Source organism: Ananas comosus, linkage group 20, assembly GCF_001540865.1.
Source record: "Ananas comosus cultivar F153 linkage group 20, ASM154086v1, whole genome shotgun sequence".
NCBI classification, from domain to species: Eukaryota; Viridiplantae; Streptophyta; class Magnoliopsida; order Poales; family Bromeliaceae; genus Ananas; species Ananas comosus.
Genome location: NC_033640.1, coordinates 2,436,522 through 2,463,187, shown reverse-complemented (window position 1 = coordinate 2,463,187; position 26,666 = coordinate 2,436,522). Strand labels below are relative to the sequence as shown.

General features: G+C 37.1%; 2 protein-coding genes and 1 long non-coding RNA gene across 3 annotated transcripts; 1 reads left to right on the top strand and 2 right to left on the bottom strand.

Moving 5' to 3' along the window:
• On the bottom strand, positions 1,334 to 7,020 carry LOC109726047 (protein CHROMOSOME TRANSMISSION FIDELITY 7). Its single transcript, XM_020255477.1, has 8 exons — positions 6,944 to 7,020; positions 5,795 to 5,842; positions 5,345 to 5,570; positions 4,383 to 4,475; positions 4,010 to 4,084; positions 3,540 to 3,925; positions 2,659 to 2,793; positions 1,334 to 1,498 (listed from the first exon to the last, which is right to left on the bottom strand). The coding sequence occupies exons 1-8, from the start codon at positions 7,018 to 7,020 to the stop codon at positions 1,480 to 1,482; spliced, it is 1,059 nt and encodes a 352-aa protein (XP_020111066.1). The 3' UTR covers positions 1,334 to 1,479.
• Positions 11,246 to 12,318, top strand: LOC109725999. Its single transcript, XR_002220396.1, has 2 exons — positions 11,246 to 11,583; positions 11,850 to 12,318. It is a non-coding gene; the product is annotated as an uncharacterized LOC109725999 (long non-coding RNA).
• Positions 16,225 to 22,358, bottom strand: LOC109725987 (uridylate kinase). Its single transcript, XM_020255406.1, has 7 exons — positions 22,029 to 22,358; positions 20,503 to 20,647; positions 19,498 to 19,551; positions 18,679 to 18,770; positions 17,786 to 18,012; positions 16,768 to 16,944; positions 16,225 to 16,542 (listed from the first exon to the last, which is right to left on the bottom strand). The coding sequence occupies exons 1-7, from the start codon at positions 22,226 to 22,228 to the stop codon at positions 16,421 to 16,423; spliced, it is 1,017 nt and encodes a 338-aa protein (XP_020110995.1). The 5' UTR covers positions 22,229 to 22,358; the 3' UTR covers positions 16,225 to 16,420.

Below are 26,666 nucleotides of genomic sequence, written 5' to 3'. Positions count from 1 at the left end.
AGTTAAACCTTTAGTGACTTAATGTCAATATCTACTACTAGTAAATGATCGAGTTTTCGTATGAAATAATTACAACTATTAAATTAATAAAAATCTCAAATTTTTGGTTAAAATAAATTATTTAAAGAAAAAAAAATTTAGAGAGTGTCAATCCGGAAAATAAAAAATAAATTGTTGACGCTATTTCAAAATGTTCTACAGTTGAGGTGTCTCCATACATTTTTACAAAATGCAAATTAAAATAAAATAAAAATGCAGGGAATCATCTTCCAATCATGAAGAGAGAATCTTATTCATTAACTTTTCTATTTCTTTTTTATTATTATTATTATTTTTTTTGAGGTGGTATTCATGCCTTTCAAGAAGCATCTCTTTTGCTCCACCCTTTGCACCAAAACTTTTACACCCCTCAAGCATCTATTCCCTCCCCATTATTCTTCTTTAAATTTCTTTTAACTCAAAGTTTCATTTTGATCCTCTAGCTTTCGTCAATATTTTATTTTAGCCCTTATCTTGGATAGAAATTATTGCTCGCACTTGATTCATCTATCTGCTCGTATGCCAAAAATTCATCAATCCTTTGTCTTTCTCACACTTTTAGCTGAAAAGTTCATGTTAGAAAATATGAAACAATAATTTTTTTTAAAATAAAAGTTTAAGCTTTTTAAGAACAAAACAGAAGATTCTGAGTTCGAACCTCGTCAACCTCCTAGGATTAGGATTATTTAATTTTTTTTCAGATTTAATTCAAATCTATATTTTAAGTTTATCAAAAAGTTTTAAAAACACCGTTCTCTAACAAAAAAAAAAAAAAAAAAAAAAAAACGATTATTTCATACTCTTTAACAACTCAATTTGCCCTCTGATAGCAGATATGCATAAGGAGCAAGTGGAATTCTATATATAAACTTCAACATCCAACTCGATAGTTCGAGGGCCAAAATAAAACTCCATTGAAAGTTCAGGGACTGCGGTGCAATTTACGCGATTTCTTTCTATTTAGAGCTTGGATGAGAAGCTTGGACCAATATTTAGAGAGAACAAACTCTGAAACTCACTTGCATTCTCATCACCATGGAGAAGAGAAGAGTATTCAGAAGAGGCATGTTCTGCATGCCAACGTCAGCGATCGTAGCAGCGGTCGCAGCGGTGGTTGCAGCAGCAGCAGCAGCAGCTGATGACAGTCTGATATGTATCAGCAAGTGCGAGCTGTGTCCTTCGATATGTGGGCCGCCACCACCACCGCCACCGCCGCCACCGCATCAACCATGCAACTCACCTCCGTTCCCAGGCTCTTCTCCTTCTTCTCCTTCTCCTCCTGCACACGGTTCGTCGCAGCAACCGCCACCGTCGTCTTCTGAAGGGGGAGGAGTTCATAACCCTTTCTACTATTTCTACGCTTCAGAAGCCGCGCATCGTGCGCGGGTCTTTCATTTTTCTCTTTCGAACAGTGTGCAGTTGTCCTCTGCAGTGTTATGTTTACTGCTTATGATTTGAGCTGCAGGTTTGTGCATGTGTAATATGTTCAGTACTGATGATTGTGAGCTAATGAGTGTATAATTATTTGATTGGTCCACTCTCAATTCTTGAACTTGGCTATTGAGTTGGATTTTATAGTAATTAGTCAACAAAAAAAAAAAGGAAGAAGAGCAATGAATTCTATTTCAACAGTGAATACACAATAAATGCTTGTAAGTTGTCAACAGCACCAAGTTGATTTTCTTAAGCAATAATTTCATAGATAGACTTCTATGGACCTTTATTTTAGGGTTTCATAAGCATTAAATTCGCATACTATGCTCTTTCAACTTTCAAAGTTGGTGTTCAGGTGGCCCAGGAACTTTTTTACGATAAGGTCATGCTGAGGCCCGAAACCGATTTAAGTTTAGAAGCTCTATAAACTATTAACCATAAGTAGATTCTATGTCGTCGCCTAGTGCATTCTAGAGCAATCCTACTTGGAGAAGCAGCAGCAATAAGACAATTCAGCAAACAACATGAATCCAGAATATTTACTATAACAAAAAGCTGAAATAAATGTCGGCGCAGTTTAATGAGAAAGCTATTAGTGCTCCTTTAAATAAATAGCTTACATAATCATAGCCCTAGATACGAAATGGATTACGTGTTTTCAGATTCAGAATAGAGCCTAATTTTTACTAAAGATGAGCACAGGCAATAAATATCACAAAATTAGTAATCTACAAAACTAAGAGAAACACTATTTTAAGTATTCTTTGCATCAAAATCCGGGTAAAGGTTTATAATTCTACTGACAAACTGTTTGAGTACTGATCTATTCAAATTTGTTCCATCAAACAAACACTACGATGAAGATGAAAACACAGAACCTCTCACCACAGTCAACGAGCCATGTTGAGTGAGTTCAACCTGGGTTTCTTCTTAATTTTGCTATCCATACTAAAATAACCAAATCAGCAAACAAGGTGAAGTAACAAACTCAACCATTTACAGGTACAAACTGCAAAAATAAGTAGCACAAAAGAAAAAAGGAATCACTTGGGGTTATTTCAGTTCCAACTACTTCTTACTACACAGGAAATTCATTGATCTTTCAGATATGAAATGCATTCGATCTCCCCAAAATAGTGAAGGAAATATATAATTCAATATGGGGAACATCTTGATGAAACTTACAAGAGATCTTCAGCTTTATAAACCAAGAATGAGCTGGTCTCGCTATAACTGCATGCTAATGCCTTTCCAGCAGAGGTCGGTGATGAGAAAGCACATTGGGAAACTTCTAATGTTTCACCTTTGCAGAAGCTCTTCCTGCATAAATCAAAAATAAAAATAAAAATAAAAATAATAAGAAGTTTCTAACTAAGCCGATACACTAATTTACAGTGATCAGAGCCTACCGTAAGCTTCACAACTAGTTAGAAATATAGAAACAATAGAACATAGAGGACACGGTATTCTCGATTTATATTTATAAGCACACCACAACCATTTCCTGATCTAATACTATTTCAATGGATTAAAATAGATGAGAAATTTCACTTTGGATTCATCTTTCACCAAAAGAAAGAAAAGGAAAATTATGGGCCATCCTAGATTTATCAAGAAGAAAGCCACTATGATGTGTGGAAAAGCCATGAAATGATCAACCTTCTCGGGGAAATTTATGTAAAAAATTACTAGTTAGATCTCATACGACAGAGTTTGACACCATCACATATGTCCATGCAAATCGTTCATCTTAACATATTCCACTGTAAAAATCTTAATTGTTAAGATCCTCTACAGGCTTTATGAAGCTGACAGAAGCACGAGCGTCGATGCTTGATCAGGCTTTAGTCCAACTGGTTTAGGGTTTTAGGATTTAGGGTTTAGGGTTTAGGTTTTCATGAGCAAGTAGGTTGTGTAATAGAAAAGGATTCTTTGGAATAGCCATGTAGAATGGTAAACATGCAATAAAGCAAGTTATCGGACAGCATATATCAAAAATTCAGGTTTTGCAGAAATATAGAGGTGAATAGACAACTTTGTAGGGGTACATATGCAAATATAACTACCTTGCTGCATCCATTAGTTGAGAGGCAATTCCATTCCTCCTACTGGATGGTGCAACCCAAATTGCCCTGAAGCCGCACAGAGCCGGCACAGCTTCCTCTTCACAAAAAATAGCTCCACAATCCCACTGATCAATCTTGACAGTCTTATCCAAAGGATTACCTTTTCTGATGATTTCTCTCTTGAAACTAAACTGACCAAATTGAATTGTTAGGTTTCGCCTCCTCGAATCCGTGTTAGTATCTGTTGAATTGGCTGTACTTGGCTTTTCCGATAAGTCATTTGAACTTTTGCATGAAGAAGAGCTTGAAATAACTTTATGGGCAGTTTTTATTGGTTCAGCGACGAGGCAGCCAACAACCCTATGACCTGAAATGAACAGATAAACCTGCAAAAGAAAGAAACTTAATTAAAGGAACAGGAGTGTGGCTTGATTTAAAAGTTTATAAATTTCTAATGTTTTTTCTTTTACCTTGCATAGCTTATGTAGAAGCTGGCCTTCGCTAAACCCAAGCTCCTTTTCCACTGTTCTTAGAACTTGTTGGACCTATAATATTTGAAAGCTCTCTATTAACGTGGCCATTCAACCTATCCGTTTGATTTTGTTCAGCTAGAATTCGAAAGAGTTGCTTCTATTTAAGCATGAACCTAGTTTTCACTTATTTAACTATGAAAGCAACTTGACAAAGAAAACTATGGGAGTTTCTCCAGGGACTGTAGTTCATGAACTTTTGACAAATTGCGGTTTCATTCCTGAAATATGCCTCCAATTTTTTATTCGCAATTACTGGAAAGGCGCACTTCATTAAAGTTCAAGGACTAGAATGTGTGACATCGAGATAAACCTTGTTCTTTTGAGCAGAAGAATCCTCATCTATCACCAATAATATGCGGTCTCCATTACTGCTAGTCACGACCGCCCTCTCATTGCGCCAACCCTGCAACTTCAAGTAAGTATCACAGCACGAACGAAAAGGGAAACAGATGTATGGATAGTTCTTGTACTTTTGTGGTATTGGGACATAGTTTTCTTGAACTTTCATTAAAACATTTTAAGCTTTGTACATCGCAACATGCCGCAATCACATCCTGGCCATTAAAATTCCTGACATCCATCAAGTCAATTTCGAAAATCAAATGAAACAAGAAATCCTTTTACAGAGGCAGTAAAATGGTCATTTTGCAGAAAACCGGCATGTGCTGAGAAAATAATTAACATCCGTCGGGTCTGATTAGCAACAAGGGATGGAACACCTGGAAAAATTTGGCGAACAGGTAACAACATTGGGAAAGTACAATGACTATACATGCATTTTACAGAAAAAAAAAAAGGCTTAATTATTAAAAAGAAAAAAAACCTAGCATTTCACCCCCATGTCTCAAACATCTCCCTGCATAAAAATTTAAACAATGCCAACCCTGCACTTTAGTTCTGTATAAAATAGGCCCTTCTATTAGGCTTTTGCGTTAATTTAAACGGCGACATGATGAGATAGCACATTTTTAAGCCCATTTAAGCTCCTTCAAGCACACCTTCAAAAATCAAAGCCCAAGAGGAACCACGAAAAAGCATTCACATGCGAGAATTAAGCATTTTCAATGGCAAACAATTTTGCCACGTCATCACCGCTAACACTTCCATCAAAAGTTAACAGAATCCCAAAATTATTGGACCTATTTGACACAAGCTAAAGTGCAGGGTTGAGACTGTTTAAATTTTTTTAAGTGCATGGGGAGTTTTTATAATTAAGCCGAAAAAGTAAACACGAATTGCACAAAATTGACGCATTGGCATTTCAACAAACACCTTGAACGGGATTCCCTCACAGTAGTTCTTATGAAATGCTTTGTGAGTCTTCTCGTCCTCTTGATCCCCGCGCGCGTACATCATCCCGCAAACGGCGCAACTGTGCAGGACGAAATCGGATTGCCCCAATTCCAAATGGTACTGCGCGTAGCTCCGCTTCTTATTAATAACCTTTGCGGCAATTTCCGATCCCTTATCATTCCCCTTCTCCCCGTCGCGGTAGCAGCTGCAGTACCCATCATAATTTTTTTTTAAACCCAGTTTTTGAGCAAAACATGCCCATTTCTCCATCATTTTGATCGATTCAATCTAAGAAAACTACGACATCGAGGGGGGGTTTCGATCGGAGGCACTTAAACTAAGATTCCATGTGTTGAATAACACCTAAACTATAAAATCTAGTGAAAACATACAGATTAAGAGTAGGAAAAGAAACGGAAAAGGAGGTACCTTATGGGATCGGATGCTGAGGTCGTTAATGGCGAGATCGGCGGCGGGCTTGAAGAAGGCGCTGATCTTCGGCTGCGGCATCGCGGCGGCGGAGAGAGGCGGCGCCGCCGCAGCGTCGTCGTCGTCTTCGTCGAGCTCTTGGCTCCTCGAAAAGCTCTATTTTTTTTCTTTTTTTTTTTTTTTTTGTTGGGGCCTTTTTCTTTTCCCGCTCTCCTTTCCCTCCCTTTTTGACCAGCCGAATTTGAGACAATGTCTAAAATACCGAATTGAAGATTTGAGACAATGTCTAAAATACCCCTTAAAACTTGAGAAATATGTAACATAGTTAGTTAATTCGGATTCGGCAAAAATTCGGTAGGGATATAATTCAGATAAAATTCGCCTTCTAATTTTTAAATTCGTTGAAAAAAAGGGCTAAAAAACGGATTCGCCGATTATTCGGATACGTGATTTATACGGATATTATACGTTCATCAATTAAAAATTCGGGATAAAAAATTCGGCTATTAAATTAAGTTTTTTTTTTGTCTCAAGATTTACGCTGTTAGCATAAATACTTATATTTTTTAAAAATATAAGAATAAAGAGCTATAAAATTAAACTAATTAAGTAAAAAAAAAAAATAGTAAACTGCCCTCTCTCCGTATATTTTTATCTTAGCTTCTAATGCACTTTCACTGTTCTTGGAGGAAGCTGCCCTTTGCGGCTCACTAAATGGCTTCAGGTTTTTACGAACGGGACCGGCTATAACACACGTTATGTATGCTGACGACCTCTTTATCTTCGGAAAATCCTCCCAGAATGAGGCCCTCCGAATTCAAGAAATCCTCAATATTTTCTGTACCATATCTGGGGAGACTATAAATCTCCAAAAATCGTCGATAATATTCAGCCACAGCACTACATCTGCAATACGTGAGAGTATCCAACAAATTCTCAACATCGCAGCGCACCAAGGACAAGGAAGATACTTAGGCAATCCGCTATTTTTGGAACGGTCCCTAACCAACACCTTCAGTTTCATCATTGATAAATTGCAAAGCAGATTAGCTAGATGAAAAGCTAGAAATCTATCGCATGCGGGGCGTCTCACTCTTATACAATCGGTGCTCCTAGCGGTACCTCGATACTCTATTTGTTTCATTCTACTTCCTGCAAAATTTCTTCACCAGATGGAAAAAATTATTCGAGATTTCTGGTGGGGCTTCAAGCCAGGCGGTCACCATTATTACCCAAAGGCATGGACAAAACTAACTACAAACAGGGAACTCGGGGGATTGGTATACCATCCCTGTCAACCCTTAATCGCGCCCTAGTATGCAAATTGGTGTGGTCGCTCCTCACTAGGCCAACATCATTATGGGCACAGGTTCTGGTGAACAAGTACAATCGGGCTAACAATCTCAGCTTCTGGTCGGCTCAAAACAGACCTGTAGTTTCACCTATTTGGCGCTCTATGTTACAAATCCGTAATTTCATGGCGAATGCTGTGGTCCAAAATTCTGAACAACTACGATGGAACTTCTCCGAATCTGGCCGCTTCACCCTGCGATCTGCTATCAATCATTTAAACGATGGTCTGGATCATAGCCAATTGCATCAGCCATATGAAAACCAGCATACTATCTGGGGAAAAATTTGGGGCATAAAGAATGTGATGCCCCGAGCTAAAGTATTTTTCTGGAGACTAGTAGCAGACACGTTACCAGTTGGAGCCGCACTAGCCTCGAGACTGCCTAACTTTAATGGACTCTGCCCGCTTGCCTACAAGAGCCTGAGACGTTGGTACATTTATTTTTTAATTGTGAGCAAACACGACATGTCTGTTTGCATCAGTATAGGCCTTGTAATTGATAATGCGGATAGGCCTCTGTCCTTTTGGATTTTCTTTATCCTAACTAATAAAGACATGGCGACTTATAGGGCTTTCTGTGTTCATCTATTATGGAGCTTATGGAAAGGAAGGAATGAGATGATTTTTGAAGGAAAAAATTTCAATATCACTGCCATCATTTCACGGGCTCGCAGCTGGACGACCTTATATTCTAAAGAGAACATGATGAGGAATTAGCATTCAGGACCCAACTCTGATTCAAGAACTTGCGACCTTTTCCTTACAAGTATGGGGGGATGGGAGTTGGAAAGGTGGTACTACAGGTGGTGTCGGATGCCTAATCGCCAATCAACATGGAATCATTATGTGCATATCTGATGTACTGAAGGACGTCCATGACGCCTGCTCAGCGAAAATTGGAGCAATTTTCCGAGCGACAAATCTTTTGTTGCAAAGGTATCCGGGAGAAACTTATCATATCTACTCAGATTCAGCACCCATCATCAAAGCCTTGCACCTTAGGAGCTATCATTCAGATTCGCTAACAGATGAAGCTCGAACAAGAATCACGGTTCTTCAGAATTTTCTTGAAAGCTCCAAGCAATTTAGCTATGGATGGTCTTCAAGATATTCTAAAAATATTGTAGTTGCAGATCGATTGGCCAACTGGGGGCTCTCTAGCAACAAACTGTCTTTTTGGTCCTCTGTAGATGAATTCTCTCAAGTTGTACCTACCGATTGATAAATAAATTCGCCTTAGGGCGTGTTTCTCCTCCCAAAAAAAAAAAAAAAAAAAAAAAAAAAAAAGAATCCCCTACGCTGTCTATCTAAAACCATCTAGAAAAATTTAGAGAGTCTAATTTTCAAAATAAAAGGTTTAGTGGTTTGTTTTAAAACAATAGAAAGTTATGAGTCTTTATGCACTTTGCCTCTTTCATTAACATAGCTAAACAGGGTAGATTTATCCGATACTAAACGGATATGGTTTCGGACACGGATCTACAAAATAAAAATTCGACAAATTCAAGTTCGGGTATGGATATTGTTAGTACCTGGCTCGACTTAAACCCGATCCGAACCCGAATAGATTTTAAATTATATAATATATATGAATGTTAGATATTAAATTTGAATTTATATTTTGAAAATTTTAGATTTTAATATGTTTTGAAATGTGGGAAAGAAAGTGATTGTTTCAGGTTCCGATTTTGATTTTTCGATTGGGTTCGGTTTTGGATGTTGATTTTCAAAACCCATTGGGCTCAGGTCCAGGTTCGGAGTTCGAATTTGATTGTCGAGTTCGGATTCAGGTTTTAAAAAATCCACCGCGAATATGATTCGCTGAGATCCCTACTCCTTATATGGGATGTACATCTTATATCTTTGATTCAAGAATCCAAACTATAATTTAGGCTAAATTACAGACAATCTCCTCCTCTCAATACTTGCTTTTTCACTTTCCTCCCGATCTTTTAAAAATCCGCACTTTGTTCCCTTAAAAAATAAAAAATTCACTTCGGCCCCCATCATCAGTGTTCCGTTAGAGTTCTCGTTTATATCCTATTTTTTATACCCAAAATACTCCTGAAATTCTCATTCTTCCTCACCGACGTCCTCGGTCGCCGCCTCGCTCTTCGCTACCTCGCCCTTACCCACCCCTCTGTCTATGCCCACACACATGCCCTCGCCTCCTCCGCCGCCTCACTCTCACACTTGCCCACCTCTCCATCCACGTCCACCCCGATCTTTCTCCCTGTAATCACCAAAACGGAGGGACGGTGAGAGTGCTAAAGGAGTGGGGGAGCAAGTGGAGGAAATGGAGTCAGGGCTGGGATTGAAGGAGGCGCGAAGAACGGAGGAGAAGTTTTGGATTGGGGAGGAGATGAAAAGGATGAGGGGTGGTTATTTTATCATAGTGCACCCTCCTGTGAATATTTTTTATTTTTTAAGGAGGCAAATTATAGATTTTTAAATGACAAGAAGAAAATGAAAGAGCAAGTTTTGACAGGAAGATTTTTTGTAATTTAACTTACAATTTATTCTGAAGTAACTCCCTCAACTATATAACTCTTTAGGAGCTAACTATTTACTTAAAAGTATATACTAACAAAGTTAGGATTTTGCATATATATTCTTTTAAACTTTTGTATATATACTTGTAAATTTTAAAAACATTCAAATATATTTTTGAACTAGTCAAAAACTGTCATTTATAAACTTTCTTTTTTAAAAAAATGGTCCTATCCACACGCCTTTTAATCTTCTATGTTATCTAAACAAGATAGAAGAAATCAGAAGAAAATTTCTAAAATGAAGCAGCAGTACCACATTATTTTGTGGTTTCCAACTAATCAAATTTGCCTGGAATTTACCAATCCAATCATAAATATTTTTAGAAAAAAATTATTATACTTTTTTCTCAAAACGAGGAACTTGATTAGCTTAAGATACAGTAAAATAGTACCACTGCTATAAGGAAGACCATCTCAGAACCAAAACAAGTATATAAAGTGATCGTGATTAAATCGCCGACTCCTTATTACTGCTCCAAATGATAAATTTGCAAATTTTCAAGTTTACTAGAATACATATAATATTTTAAAGTCTACATATTCCAATTATTAATTTTTTTAGTGTAAACTTCAATTTACCTCCTGATGGTTAAGCTCGTTGTTATTTTACCACTCTATGGTTCAAAAAATTACGCTTAATTATTCTGTAATTTTATCTTTATTTTATCAAAAAAAATCTAGTATCCAATAGAATAATAAATTAAAATTTTTTAACAATCATAGAATAGTACGTGCAATATTTTTTTAACCGGAGGATAACAAAGTAAAAATGAGCTAAATAATTAGAGTATTTAGGTACAACTTTTTTGAAAAAACATGATAGCAAAATAAAATTAAGCTAAGAGTTGGTTTGATTTAACGTAAAAGTATGAAAAATAATCCTCAGTGGTAAAGAGTATTTCGTGAAATTTTTTTACATTTTTTAACGTTTGGTTTATAGGAAGAAAAAAAATTTCAGCCACAGTTATTTGGTTGAAAGGAAAATTTTGAATGAAAATAATTTTATATAATTTCTTTGTATTATATGTTATGTATTATTTATATAAATAACTATCATATTATATATATTACAATTAAAATTTATATCTATATCTATATATATTATTATTATTGTATGCTTAAATGGACCAATATCCTGCCATGTTGTGAGAGACCAGGATGGGCCGGGAGGCCGGGTTGGTCTGTAACAAGTTCGAAATGACGGGAAGTCAGATTGAGTCGAGTCATATTCAAAGTGGCATATGAATGGTTGAGCCGAGTCTCAATTGAAACCCGTTGACACTATGTTTGTAGGCTTTAAGTGAATCAACATCATCATCTATATTTATAATTTAAATATATTCCAAATTATACTTATACATTCAAAATTATATTATATTATAATATATGTAATATGAGTTGGGCTGGGATGCTATTGATAGCACCCAACCAACTTTGCTACCCATTTTGTAACCCTTGGATCGCATCGAGATCCGTGCAGCCCTTTTAGTGAAAACTTAGGAAAAGCTCCGTTAGATCCCCTCCGTTATCCCTCTTTCTTCTCTCTCTCTCTCTCTCTCTCTCTCTCTCTCTCTTCTTTTCTTTTTTCTTTTCCTTTCTTCTCCACAGACCTCACCTCCCACCAAACCCTCCCTCCTCCACAGCACGCCCACCTCCCACCTCGCCCACTCGCCCCTTCGCCGCAGTTTTCGCCCGCCCGCTTGCTCTCTCACTTTCTCTCTTTCTTCTTTTCTTTTTCTTTTTCCTTTCTTCTCCACAGAGCTTACCACCAAATCCTCCCTCCTCCACACCCCGCCCACCTCCCATCTCGCCCACCTCGCCAACTCGCCCCCTCGCCTGCTCGCTCGCTTGCTGGCTCGCTCGCCCCCTCGCCTACTTCTTAGGTTTGATTCTTTCTTCTTTTTTTTAGTTGTTTGGTGAATAAATTATAGGAAAAAAATATTATTTGGTGAAACAAATTACAGAAAAAAAAATGTTGTTCTGTTTTTAAAAAATCTGAAAAAAAAATGATTTTATTATACAAAATCTGAATTTATTATAAAATCTGATTTTCAAAAATCTGAATTTATTATAAAATATGATTTTATTACAAAATCTGAATTTATTATAAAATCTGATTTTATTATAAAATCTGATTTTTTTATATCAGGACACAAGTTCGAAGCACTTGCCTAATTCCTCGTCGCAGTTTTCTTCCACACTTTCATCCCTAGGGGGCTTCCCAAGATCAGTTTGTTTCTCATTTTCCGAATGCATGGAATTATTGCCATTCAAACCGGTTTCGACTTGCTTAGCTTCTCCGTTTGAATTGGTTTATAGGGCGGCAGCTTCTTGGTCAGACATAGCAGAACTGCCTGATTCTGCCCCTTTGGTGGAGATTGAGCATAATGTCATCCTTGTTCCATGATCCTTGTTTAATATAAATGTGGTTTCGTATAAAATAGTAATTAAATTACTGCTTCTTAGTTTACAGATAGAAGAATTTTTAAGATAAAGTTGTATTTGGTTGTACTGTTTGTCTTCGTCGCAATGATGTATGTGAAGATTTTAATGTAACTAAAGGCTATTTGAACTATGTTTGTAACCACTATTTTTAATTAATGAATTTATATCTTTAATTTGATTGTGTTGTATGATTTTATATCTTTAATTTGATTGTGTTCTACACTAAATACCAATTTGTCAAGTAGCCATCTCACAGGTCAGGATAGGCCACTATTTTTAAAGAATAGATCTGTTGTCCACATTATCATGATAGGCCTGCTTAATTATAGGTAAGAATAAACTCCACAGTTTGAAAACTCCACAGTTTGAAAAAAAAATTCAAACATTATATGGTACAGTTTGAAAAACTCCACAGTTTGAAAAAAAAAACTCCAAATCAGAATAAATGCAATAATCCACAAATGCAATAATCCACACATAGCCTAACTATAGCTGGTTGCGAGTCATTTGCAGCTTAAAAACTCCACAGTTTGAAAAAAAAAATTCTTCAAATCAGTATTCCTAATAATAAAACCAAATATTCAAACATTCTATGGTACTTTTGGTGCCTATTAAGGGCAAAGTTAATTTGGTCCATCCAGAAGTTCTAGAGAAGTCAGTATGAGCAGAGTTACACAAAGCAAATGAAACACTATAGCATGAAGCAGAGCACCAAATTTTAACAACAGTGGAAAAGGAGACAGCAGAAAGCAACAAATACCTGTCGATGATAAACATTCTACAATAAGTTAAATCATCCAGATCACTTGAACATTCTACAAGTTAAACTATCTGGATAATAAGTATCATTTCAGAGTTATTACTAGCAAAATACATACTACAAACAAGAAGCCTAGTTCAGCCATTGTTTACGCATGTTACAAGTTTATCTTCATACAGAGTCACTTGAGCTATCTGTCTCTTCTTGGCCTTTTGTAGTATATGTAGCACCATCCTTTTCAGTTTACTGTGACAGACCATTTGAGACAGACTTCACCTATCTCAACATTATTATCTAATCCATTTGACTCCAACCTTCAGAAAAAATAAAAATAAAAATAAAAATTAGTAAGAAGCATGATATTTACCAACTGTAGATTTCAGTAGTCTAAATCACTGAACTCAAAACATTAAACACTTAAAAACTCTCATTCAAAATTGCAGAAATGTAGTTAAAAAATAAGAAGAGCAACCTTCTCTGTGCATAGAAAAAAATCATCAAAGAATGCTAATACACATGAATTCCGTACACTATCTTTTCTTTCATAGAATCAGAGCCTGTGTAATCACTTACTCAATATCAATAGTTCTAAGGACAAGAATTGCAAGTAGCCAAGAGATTAATAAAATAGATGCTAGAATAATAAAATCAGATTTTGTATAATAAAATCAGATTTTATAATAAATTCAAATTTTGTATAATAAAATCAGATTTTTTTTTCAGATTTTTTAAACACAGAACAATATTTTTTTTCCTGTAATTTGTTTCACCAAATAATATTTTTTTCCTATAATTTATTCACCAAACAACTAAAAAAAATAAAACAAAGAATCAAACCTGAGAAGTAGGCAAGGGGGTGAGCGAGCCAGCAAGCGAGCGAGCAAGCGAGGGGACGAGTGGGCGAGGTGGGCGAGATGGGAGGTGGGCGGGGTGTGGAGGAGGGAGGGTTTGGTGGTAAGCTCTGTGGAGAAGAAAGGAAAAAGAAAAAGAAAAGAAGAAAGAGAGAAAGTGAGAGAGCAAGCGGGCGGGCGAAAACTGCGGCGAGGGGGCGAGTGGGCGAGGTGGGAGGTGGGCATGCTGTGGAGGAGGGAGGTTTGGCGGGAGGTGAGGTCTGTGGAGAAGAAAGGAAAAGAAAAAAGAAAAGAAGAGAGAGAGAGAGAGAGAGACAAAGAGAGAGAGAGAGAGAGAAAAAGAGAGATAACGGAGGGGATCTAATGGAGCTTTTCTCAAGTTTTGACTAAAGGTGTGGCACGGATCTCGATGCGATCCAAGGGTTATAAAATAGGTGGCAAAGTTGGCTGGATGCTATCAATAGCATCCCAACCCAACTCTATATAATATATAATATAATAATTTATTTATATAAGATAATAGATAATAACACATGTAATATATTATATCATATATAAATATAATATTTATAAATAAATTATTGTATAATAGTAAATTAATTCCATAGAATTTTTGTTTTTCTTTGAAAAACAACAAAAAATGAAAATTTTAATTTTGGCTAAATTATAGAAAACCCCCCTGTCAAAACGAGATTTTTCACTTTCCACCCCTGTCATTTAAAAAACTACACTTTGCCTCCTTGTAAAATAAAAAATGTGCACTTTGCCCCCTACCGTTAGTGATCTGTTAGGATTCCGTTATAAAATATTTTCTTCTACCAAAAATACCCCTCCGCCCTCTTCCTGTTGCTTCGCCGCCTCGCCCTCCTCCGTTGCCTCGCCCTCGCCCTCGCCCACATCCCCGTCCGCACCACCCCTTCGCCCTCCTCCGCCACCTCACCTTCGCCCTCGTTGCCGTTACCTACCTCTCCATCCACCACCACCTCGATTTCCACCCTACTATCGCCGAAATCGAGAGGTGGCGAGAGTGCAGGAAGAGAGGGGAGCAGGTGGGGAAGAAAATAGAGAGAAACTGCAGCCTATTGAGGCGTAAACCGTGACCGATTGATGTTGCTGTTGAGAAAGATGAGGGAGGAGACGATAATGGTGAGGGGCAAAATGGTCATTTTATCATCACAGTACACACCGTACCCTCTGTGAACATTTTTTATTTTACAAGGAGGGAAGGTGTAGATTTTTAAATAACAGAGGAAGAAAATGAAAAATCGGATTTTGACGGAGGGTTTTATGTAATTTAGCCTTTAATTTTTTTCTCAAATCCATAATAATATTTTTACGAAAAAATTATTCTACAAATAACCAAATAAGCAAGAAAATATTATTTTTCATACCGAAAATAAACGACCCAAACACCCCTAAATGACATGGGGCAAATTAAAGTTTACCTTTTTTAATTATGCAATAGTGAGGCATGTGCTTACTGAAAGCGGTAAATCGTTTCGTGTCGTTCTAAAAAATTAAAAATATAATTAAATTTAAAATTTTTAAAAGCTTTAAAGAATATTATAAAGAGTCCATTTTTGGTTTTGCCAAACTACTACAAAAACTCTTTTCCACTTTAGTCTCTATCAATTACCTCTCATGCACAAAAAAAAAAAAAAAAAAAGGAAGATGAAAACAGTTAACACTACTGCAAAATTTAGATACAAAATTCATACAAACTATATGGTGGAGAAAATTATTTTTATAGAGTAAAATCATGTGAGTGGAATAAATTAGCACATAAATACAAATTTGAATAGCTTTTTCCAAACACAGATCTTTGTCCCTTTAGTTTCTTTGATATCTAACTAGTTCTTTCCTGTACTTGTTTGTTACACGTAGATATTGTAAAAAATTTATTCTCAAATCAACGATCCACACCATTAACGATCCACACCATTATGCATAACTTAGGATATATAATGCTTTTACAAATAAAATTTTATTTTTTGTGACGCTGTTTCCTTAATAAACAAATCATGTCAAAAGAAACAATAAAAATTGAACAATCTTCAAATATTAAGAATAGAACTTTAAAATTCAAGATCAAGAATGTCGATCTTAATCTCGATAGTTTACAATATTTTCCATTAAAATTTGGATTAGTTTAGATTTATCTACACCGTTAAACTTCGAATTTGTCATAATAGTCATTAAAAATTGGAACTTTTGAAATAATTTGATCATAAAGTAATAATAGAGGAAAAATATGAAATTTTATTTCTAAAATCTTCAAATACCAGAACCCCAGTACTACAGATTATTCAAGTTGCAAAATTACCAATCCAGTACAAGCCTAGCAGTTGGTAACATCAATTTGAATACCATTATAAAGTTTTTGAGACATTTTGGTACAATGTAAAAAGACATTGTTAAAATTGATGCAATATTTGGGTTTCAGCAATGAAGCCAAATCAGCAACAACATGATAAAAATGTAATCTGAAAAGGTTACTGCAAAATCTTTTCTTTAGGACTTTGAAGCTCTTATGATCAATCAAGGTCATCCTCTACAACATAAATATACAACAAATAAAATTCTGATCTTGTAGACCAGGAAAAAAAATATGTAAAATTTGACAAACCTTGAATTTCGAATTTACGGGGCTCTCATTTGAAGATCTTAAAAACTCCCTTCATACTGCAGCTGCAGATTTCTTGTGGTGCCCCCGATCAATGTGCCGACCTTCTCGCCCACGATAGCTTTCGCAATATTTCCAGGTTTATTCAAGTTGAACACAACAACTGCAGCATTGTTTGCGGTTAGTATGGAAAGCGAAAGCCAAACAAACTTGAAAATATCAATACAGAAATGTGGAAAAACACCCTGCAGATGTTGCCTAGCGCGAGGTGACCAAACATTGAAGTTTGAGGGGTTCACAGGAAAAAAAAAAAATGGAAATTCCATATTTACAGGGGGGGTTGCCTGCTATTGAGCCAAGAAAAATAAAAGGTATAATGTTGTCATACCAGGAATGTTATTCTCTTGGCAGAGGGTAATAGCAGTCATGTCCATTACAGAGAGATCTCTGGTGGTCACCTCCTGATAGCTTAGGGTTTCGAGAAGGCGAGCATTTGGGTTATGCTTGGGATCTTCATCGAATACACCATCTACATTTGTTGCTTTAAGCACGACCTCTGCGCCAACTGAATATTCATGCACAAAAATAAAGACCAAGTCAAATTTCTCTGAACACCGTTGTAGTTGCAGCATGTTAAGCACGTAAGTTGGAAAAGTTCCATTATCTTCTGACTGCAATGAAAACCTATTCAATTAAGCAAATAAGCTTAAAATGTTAATAAAATCAAAGAACTATCAATTGGTTGCACTTATATGGATCAACAAATAAAACAATTGACCAGGAAAGGACCTGTTTGGCCGGTTTGTAGCTTCTGCAGAAATGCTCTTAGGGTACAGCTTCTGCATTAGTGCCTTTTTCACTAAGAACCCTCAGATAATTCCTACCGGAGCTAGAAGCAGATGGTCCTAACCAGAGCTATGAAATTTTTAGAGTTTTAGGGCTGAAAAGCTCATTTTGACATCCCACCTCCAGCGGGAAGCTCCAGAACTTCTATTTGCCAAACACTCTACTTTTGAAGTAGCGCAACTATTTTAGAAGCTAGCCAAACTGACACTATGTAGAAATTAACATTGACATGTACATTCACAACTTTGTTCCAAAGTTTAACTCGGATTTCAATTTTCTACTCAAGAGTTTCAATTGTTGCTGAAGTTCAGCTCCCATTTCAAATTTCTCCTCAAGAGTTTCAATTTTAACGATTTACCCCTCGAGTTTGACCTAAATTCGATTGTGTTATTTTCTACTTTAACGCAACAAAGCCTTCTTCAGACAGTATACAGGATTTATCACTTTGCCCGTTAAACTTCTGAAGTAAATATTTACAATTGAAAAGAACAAGGATGACATCGAAATCGAGGTTAGACTATAGGAACTAAAATCAGTAAAGACTTGCTAATTTTACTTACTCTCTGCGCAACGGAGAGCAGCAGCAGTATCTGTGGTGAAGAAGGGATTGCCTGTTCCGGCAGCAAATATAACAACTCTACCCTTCTCTAAATGCCTTATTGCCCTTCGTCTTATGTATGGCTCCGCGACTTCTGACATGCGAAACGCGGTTTGGACGCGTGTGGGAATCCCAATGCTCTCCATTGTTGCTTGCAGGAATATCGCATTCATCACAGTTGCTAGCATACTGAATGAGGGAAAATATTAAACACCATAAAGAGATATTTACATATACATCCGTAATCCGTACGAAATGTGTTTTTACATATATATCACTGCAAATATGAATTTCATACATATCCTTCAGAACATAATTTTTTATGTATATTATTTTTGAATTTACAAAAGTGCCTCTCAGTAGAACTTTTTCTGATACAAAAGCCCCATGAATCGGGTGGCTGCCCAATTCACGGTAAGGTTATATACTTGTACGGGAATATACTTGTATGACATCGCGCTTTGAGAGTAGATTTTAAAATTTAGATCTATGCATAAAAATATGAAATGGGCAACTGTACTTTAAGAAATTTAATTTTATTATTTAAAATTATAAAATATTTCATTTAAGTACCTCTCGGTCAAAATTTAATGGAATATTTTGTGCCTAAGATAATGCTCTTTTAAACTGTGACAGAACTTGACAGAATTTTCTGAAATCAAATGCAAAGAAAGGTGAGGTAGTAAAATCGAAATATTTGGGGTTCAAGTACCCATTTCCAAATACACTACAGCTCAGCATGGGCTAGAGACGTAACATTGTCATTTGCTTTGAAGGCAAAAGATAAGTTGGCTTGAAATATTGTAAAGGTAATTCACTAAATAATAGAAGCACAAAAATGCTGAATTTTCATACCCAATGTAATCTGCTGAGGAACGGTCAAGACCACTACAGCCAGCCCAAGAGGCTCCACGGAAGATATTACCACCACCGACTACAACAGCAACCTAAAAAACGTTCACGCACTTTATCAATAAACTCTATGAGAGCAGTCGGCATGATTACCAACAAATTTTATTCTAAACAAGCAACGACTTTTCTAAATATATACAGGCAATAGTCAAATAAATAAAAACTGAGCACACTTTAAGCAATTTTCCACAGAAATTTGAAAAAAAAATGTCCAGGACAAGCAATGTAAAGCACACATCTGTTGAGGAATTAAATAAGCATTTATTACATTCTCAAAATCACAGCTATTAAGTGAACAAAAAGATAGAATAAGATTCCACGAAAACCTCAAAACAAAACAGATAGTTTTCGACATTTGTCATATCAATTGGACAATACGTCGTTTATTCATTTTTGCATCTAATCAGGTCAGATATCATTAACATAAGCTCACTTCACTCTAGAGGAAGAGTTGATAAATTTTCAAAAGAAATTTGGACAAAGGTTTACTCTATCCTCCTTTGACTTTCAAGATTAACTAACCAAGAAATAAATAGTTGCCCCGGAAAATGAATCTGTATTCCATAATTAGAGATGGATTTGAAGTATTGTTAAGCCACAGAGAATGAATCATTTACTGAGATTAGCAAGATACATTGCATTATCTCAGAGAATTGCCTTTCTGATTGAGGCTGCTTTTGTATTACAATCTCAGAACTGAAATCCATTAACTAAGCAATTAAAACATAAGTGCAATTAAATGTAATATGAAGAAGGACACACCTCTATACCAAGTCTAGTGACGGAAGCAACTTCTCTGGCAATCGACATTGTAATCTGCAGACAAAGGACAAAGCATTAACCGTGAATGGCGAAACCATGTATAATGGTTTGTCCGTGTATGTGCGTGTTTTGTGCGTGCGTGTTTTGTGCGTGCATGTATGTGTGTCACAGAGAGAGAGAGAGAGAGAGAGAGAGAGAGAGAGAGAGAGAGAACATCAAGCACAACAAACACCCAATAACACACAAAGACAGGATGAAAATGTGGATGGTACTAATGCAAGAAGGAAATAATTAGAAGCTGATAAACCCACCTCTATTTCTTGAATACATGTAATTTACGTGTACAAGACTTGACTCACTAATGATTCAATATATAGAAATTATTTTAACCAAGATTGGGATTACCATAATGCCCATAAAAGCCAAACTTTCAAAATTTAGGATATTAAACAAAAAGAAAATGCTTTAAAATTTAGCTTCCCATCTCCATCCTCCCACCCAGAGAGAGAGAGAGAGAGAGAGAGAGAGAGAGAGAGAGGGAGCAATTCTGTATACCTAGGAAGCAGTTGTATTTAACCCCGTTCAATAATCCCCTAAAATATATCAAGATTTGCACTTTACCCCATGTGACAATCACAACCTACAGATAACACCCAGGATAAAAAAAACCTAACTTAATTTACTCATTCTGTAGGAGACCTAAAATATATGATTTTCCAATTATTTTAAAACTCGAGGAAAGGGCGTTTAGTTTACTATCCAGTCTATATTAATTCTCTAGGCCCTCTCTAGTAGGATCACAAATAGTAGACCACAAGAATAATATACATATATACATGCTTGTGATTAAGACCATGCATGAGAACAAATAAAACAACATAAGTTACTCTTCTCTAACAACTAAATCAATGGTAGTTTCTCTTCTCTTATATTTTGACCCAAAACAGATCAGAGTAGCAGTAGGATCCATTGTTACTAAGAGTGGAAGAAAGTAAGCATTCTTACTGTTGGATCAATATTTTGCGTGTGATCTCCAGCAAGCGCTTCACCGCTGACTTTCAGCAAAACCCTCTGCCATTTATATGAAGACCTGAGCCTGGCATCTTCATTGGCCGAAAGTCCAAAATGAGAGAAAGTTGCTCTTTGAGGTCTATTTGGAACAACACCAGACAAAGAAAAAACAAATTAACAAAATAATTAAGAAATGCGGGATTGTTAATTTGCTATTTATTTGTAATAGTTTTTTTTAGGTAATTAGTAATCGATTTACTTACATGTTAACTTTCTAAAGTTTGGCCTTGATTTCAATGCCATCCTTCTAGTTTCAATTCTCATAGCTTGTTTTGCATGAAAAGTCATTTTCTATTGATCTATTTTCAATAAAAGGTGACACATCAGTTCCACCCTTAGACCTTTTCTTTCTCAAAGCTGAAACTTTGAGAACAAAAGTGAAGTCTCGGTCAAAATTAGGAACAATATTGAATCTACATCAAAATTCATAAATTAAATTGTAACAACAAACTCTGAGTACTAAATTGCAATCTGAGTCAAAATTCGGGAACTAAATTTGCGATTAACGCTTTATATTGTATCATTATCACCACAAAAGTGAATTATAATAAATCCTAAGATACAACTGATAGTTCACAGCATTGAATACATGGAACAACTCATTACATTGTTATTAGGCAACTTTGGAGTAAAAATCTACATAGTTATCCAAAGCAACATAAAATATAAACATGATAACTACTTTTTACTTTAGGACTATAATGCAAACGGCTTGAGCATAAAATTGAAATGGGATTTTCGATCCAAAATCTGATCTAAAGTTTCAGTTTCTGACTTCAGAAGAGCAGTTAAAGGAATCTAAATTAAAAGGGATGTAAAAAAAATTGATAGATATTTGATGAACAGTTTTATTCAAACAATATTTCCATAAAAAGCTTCAGCCTGGCCAAATAAGCCGCAAAGGACAAAGGAATCATTTTTACTGTGCATGGACCAGATTCATCAAATCTAGTCAAATCCAGACACCAGTTAATGACCAGGTTCAACAAATCTTCGAAAACAGTAAAAGTTGCTTGGTTAATAACACCACCCTACCCTAAAGGGTCTAATCAAAGTTGATAATACACTTTTTTTTTTTTTCGTGCTAGCCAAATCAACACCTTTAAGAGATTCAAACATAAACACCCTCGTGGACATTTTATCAAATACCTCTACGGCATACAACTACCAATCCAAAACCGACTCAGCTGGTAACCAGGTTCAAGAAATCTCCAGAAAGAGTAAAAGTTGCTTGGTTAATAACACTACCCTAACCCTACCCTAATGGGACTAATCAAACTTCAAAATACACTTCTTTTTCAACCCTCCAATCAAGATCCAAATCAACACCTTTAAGAGATTCAAACATCAACGCCCTCCTCGACATTTCATCAAACACCTCTACGGCATCCAGCCACTCAGTTTCACCTCGTTCCTACAACCAGGGCATTTAGGAATCCCCAGAAAGAGACGATCTTTACCCTAAATTGGGGGGCTCCGGAAAAGAGCCAGCGCGGGGAGGGGAGGAGCATGCCACGACCAAACGAGGAGGCGCCGCCGCGGACGAAGAGGTCGCCATGGGCGGAGCTCGGGACCTCGCGGAGATGGAGGAGGAGGAGAGAGAGGAGGGAGAGGGAGAGAGAAGAGAGAGGAGGCAGTAAGAAGTAGAAAAGGAGACCATTTGATAACTATGGGTGGGGGAGTATGCCCAGAGAGAAGAAGAAGAAGAAGAAGAGATTACAAGATTATGTTGTAAGAGAATCAAATGACGCTCCTATTATCATTTACGGGATTATATTCCGGGAGGAAGCACGGTTTTTAATGTTAGGACTTTCGAACGTACGATCCACTCCATTAAAATTAATTTATAGTAATTAAAAGTAGCTAAAAAAATAAATTTTTTAATTTTTTAATATTATTTGTCTAGTAATTAAAGAACTCAAAATTAACGACTAAAAATAAAAAATTTACAAAATATAATGATATGACATTAAAATTTTAGATTAAAAATATTAAACTTATTTTATATTAGTATAACGAATTTTCTATCAAAATTTGATAGAATTTAGATATTTCTACACCGTTAAACTTGCAAACGACTTAACACGACCATTAAAATGATTGATTTTGAGCTCCTTCGATCACTAGGCAAATGATATCGAAAAATTATAAAATTTATTTTTTAGATACTTCAAATATTCTAGATCAAATCTAACGGGAGAGATCGTCGATTCAAAAGTCACGACATCAAAAACGGCTTGGAAATACGAAACGCTCCGTACTTCCAGAAGCATACCAGCCTCACTCATATTCCGGAAAAATTTAGAACTACTATAAATTTACGTTTGAAATATTCATGAATATTTTAAAAATAAAATAATTTATTTATATCAATATATTTTATAAAAAATTATTTATACTATTTTATATAACAATTTATAATATCTATTAACTTATATTAATAAGTCCACGTGGCAGATTATGCTTAATTAGGGGCATGTGGACCCCACCGGTCAGCACATAATTAAGCTGCACTAGTGAAGTTACCCGCGCATTGCGGCGGGCTGATGCTATAGAAGACAAAAGATTTACAAAGTAAAAATTTTAAAGTTTTTGAATTGCCATAAGACATTAATAAATAAAGATAATATATATTAACATATATACAAATAAAAGAGATGAAACTGATATACGTACAAATGTAACAAAATTTATAATTTCAGTAAATAAATTATAAAAAATAGTAATGAAAGAAGCAACAATAGAATTATTACTCCATACGCATCTTGATCGCACTACCGACATCGGGGAGACGAATCCCCATCTCCATATTACCTTTGCCGCCATTATCAACGTTAAGCTCCTTTTTCGTCACAGTCACGTTGATTTCCTACCGATCTCTCCGAACCTACTACTTCTTTCCTTTCATTGACTCCAAATCTATCTTCGCTTTCCCCCGCGATGCTGCACTACAATCCACGAAACCCTAATTTCAGTACACATACAATTTAAAAACAAAAAGATAACAAAAATTAAAAAATTAAAAAATTACAAAATATGAACCATTCTTTGTCACGCCCCGGGGTCCTTTTTTTCTTGTTTGAAACACAGCGGAATAGCGTCTTCTTTTTTCTTTTTTTCTTTTTTTCTTTTTTTTTTTTTTAAGCCTAACCCCAGGGTATGCCAGATCCGCCACAAATACAGGAAATTCACTGTTCACACGGACAGAGTCTTCCCTGTATTTGCACGGCATCGCACAAGTACAAAAGTACAAACAGAGTATAACCAGGATACAACCACAATACATGAATATACAATACTCAACATTCAGTCACCATTCACCAGATATTTACCATTCAGTGTTTAAACATAGAAGCCACGAGAAAACTCTTTTGAAAGTTGTTTCCCACACGGAAATCTTTTCTTTTTAAAACATGCTACCACGAGGGGTAGAAAATCTTTTATTTTACAAAATCCAGAAATCCTCTTATTTTAACGTAATGAAATACTGAACCACATAAACCAACTAAACTATACATCAACAGAAATAATAGGGGTAATAACTAAATCGAAATAACCTGGGTTGGAAGCTCTATCGACCGCTACGTATCTCACGTCTCGTCTCAACCCTCACCGCCCACGATACCTGAAAAATAGTGGGGGAGGTGAGAACATGTAAACATGTCTCCCCTCCCAGTGGGTACCGCAAGCCGAAGAAGGCGAGGAGTACTCACCGGATCAGGAAGAGCTATATAACAATACGGGTCAGTGGAAATACAGTAGGAACAATAGTAAACGAAAGAGATGTATAAGGTAATGAGCAGATATACTAAATACAGTAGCAACAATAATACATGAACAGAATGTATAAGAACGACTATCGCTACTGTAAGAAGAATATAAAACATACCTGGGTATCAAACTATAGTAGCAAGACAAGTATATAGAAAGAACTGTAAGTATGCATGCAACAACTGCTACTATAGACGTATGCATCAACGGGACAATCAGTCCAAAAGTACCCAATCTAAAACCAATGCTCTCTTGGTCAGCACCGCAGACCTCAAGCCAATGCCACTACTACTCTCCAGTGCATATAACCCCTCTAGGGCTCACGGGTTGTCACCATTCAACCACTTTTCCGGAAAAGAACACTCCTTGCGGTGGATCAGACCGCCAGTGTTCGTGAAATGCGACGAGTATCGGGCGATCAATGCAATATGCTCAATGATCAACCGTCGGCAACCAGCCGACAATCCTGCCCCCCAGGGCCCATCGACCGTATGGGTATCATGTAACCAAATCGACCAACCAGGTAACAAGTATAGCGTATGAAACTCGACCAACCAGGTCATAAATATAGGATATGAAGCTCGACCAATCATGTCACAAGTATAGGATATGAAACTCGACCAATAATGTCACAAGTGTAGGATATGAACTCGACCAATCATGTCACAAGTATAGGATATGTATCACTATAATCTGGAACTGCCGTCAGCCACTAGCTGACAATCCTACCCCTCAGGGTACACCGACCTCGTGGGTCATCAAACGGCAAGAATCCAGAACGAACAGACTAGGTCACAACGGGTCTAATGACGGATCTGTGAAAACTATAATCATTCGTCGACAACTAGCCGACAATCCCACCCCTTAGGGTATACCAACCGTATAGGTCATCGAATAATAGAAATCAAGGAACTGATCGAGTAGGTCACAATTACGGGATACTAAAATCGACCGACTACGTCACTAATTTCACAGATGGTCACGGAACCGCTCTACTATAAACATGATATAAGATATGTAAAACAAGCAAGTAGAGCAACAAGAAAACATGATATCAAATACAGATAGACTATACTCCTACACATGATACTAAGCATGGAAATATCTGAGTAGAGTATAACCAAACAACGTGGATGCTAGGCTCAACATATAGTATAAGCACACAGATAATAGTAAGAGGGCAAAGGTAAGAAACCATCACCGAACGTGCACCACTGTACCGACGTCGGATCGAAGTACCCACCTGTATAACTGTCGCGCCTGTCTCCTGACTACAAAAGTACGTCAACAGGACCTATGGAGGGTCCACTGGGTTAGTGTCTAACCCACAACTAAGAAACCCTAAAAGCGTAACCCCACAAATAAACCCACGATAATCGGTTTCCCAAAACCGATTACCGAACAAACCGGAAGTCCCGAAAACCGCATTGGAACTTCACCGTCGCTCACCTGTCATTTCCAAACCCACAAAACGACGCGGGCGACCAGCCAACAAGGGTCAGCGACGAAACAAATGATCCCCAAGTACCGTCGAAAGAATTCCGAATCGAAAACGCGTTCTATCAGCGGATTTCGCCGAAAAATGCTCCGAAAATGCATTTTCGATCTTCGCAAAGGTCCAGGGCCATGGACAATCAGTCCAGAGGTCACCCACAACTCATCCATGCTGCCAACAACAACCGCAACAACCTAAAATACATAAAAGCCCTCCCGATTACCCGAAATCGCATTATTTCATGCGATTTCGGCGCTTTTATGGTCCGTCCACGCAAACCAGTGGTCGATCAGCCAAGCCAAGATACCCACTGACAGGTTTTGACGTGCCGGAGGCCGTGCTCACCTTTCGGAGCACTGCCGGCCACTGTGGCACGCGCACGAGCGACGCGAATATCAGCGAAACAGCGCGAAGTCGGGGAAAACTGTGCCAAACAGGACTATACGACATCCTTGATCCAAAGTAAGGTGAGCATTGTGATCGGTACTGACCAAGAATCACCATGCTCACCTCCGGAGGCATCAGGACAGCCTCGGATCGCCGGAACAATGCACGCAAACCAAAAACAGTAGTCAAAAAGGCTCAAACGGCGCAACATCACCGAAACAATGGATCGGGGCCTTTCCGATAGAAACCAAGGTGAGCACGGTGATCAGCGATGAGTTGCAATCATCGTGCTCCCTTCCGTAGAGGTCGAGAAGCCCTGGAAAGCACAAAACGGCAACCCACTCCCTAAAAACCCTATTTCGGGCTTGGCCGGAGCAAGCTTGCTCCGGCCGGCTTTCGGCGGCATGGAGGCGCGCACAGGGGCCAGGGATGGGTGCGGGAGAGG

Bases quoted from the DNA above. Each gene is read 5' to 3' on its own strand.
- LOC109726047 (XM_020255477.1), bottom strand. From the start codon at position 7,020: ATGGTGACCGCCTGGCTTGAAGCCCCACCAGAAATCTCGAATAATTTT. The intron at 5,843-6,943 runs GTAGAATGAAAC...GCCTTCTTCAAG, and splicing joins GTGAAGAAATTTTGCAGGAA to CCCGCCGCCGATCTCGCCAT. The intron at 3,926-4,009 runs GTAAAAGAAAAA...TTTCTTTTGCAG, and splicing joins TTCTACATAAGCTATGCAAG to GTTTATCTGTTCATTTCAGG.
- LOC109725987 (XM_020255406.1), bottom strand. From the start codon at position 22,228: ATGGTCTCCTTTTCTACTTCTTACTGCCTCCTCTCTCTTCTCTCTCCC. The intron at 16,945-17,785 runs GTAAGTAAAATT...ATGAATATTCAG, and splicing joins TGCTCTCCGTTGCGCAGAGA to TTGGCGCAGAGGTCGTGCTT. The intron at 16,543-16,767 runs GTATGACAACAT...ACAATGCTGCAG, and splicing joins CCAAGAGAATAACATTCCTG to TTGTTGTGTTCAACTTGAAT.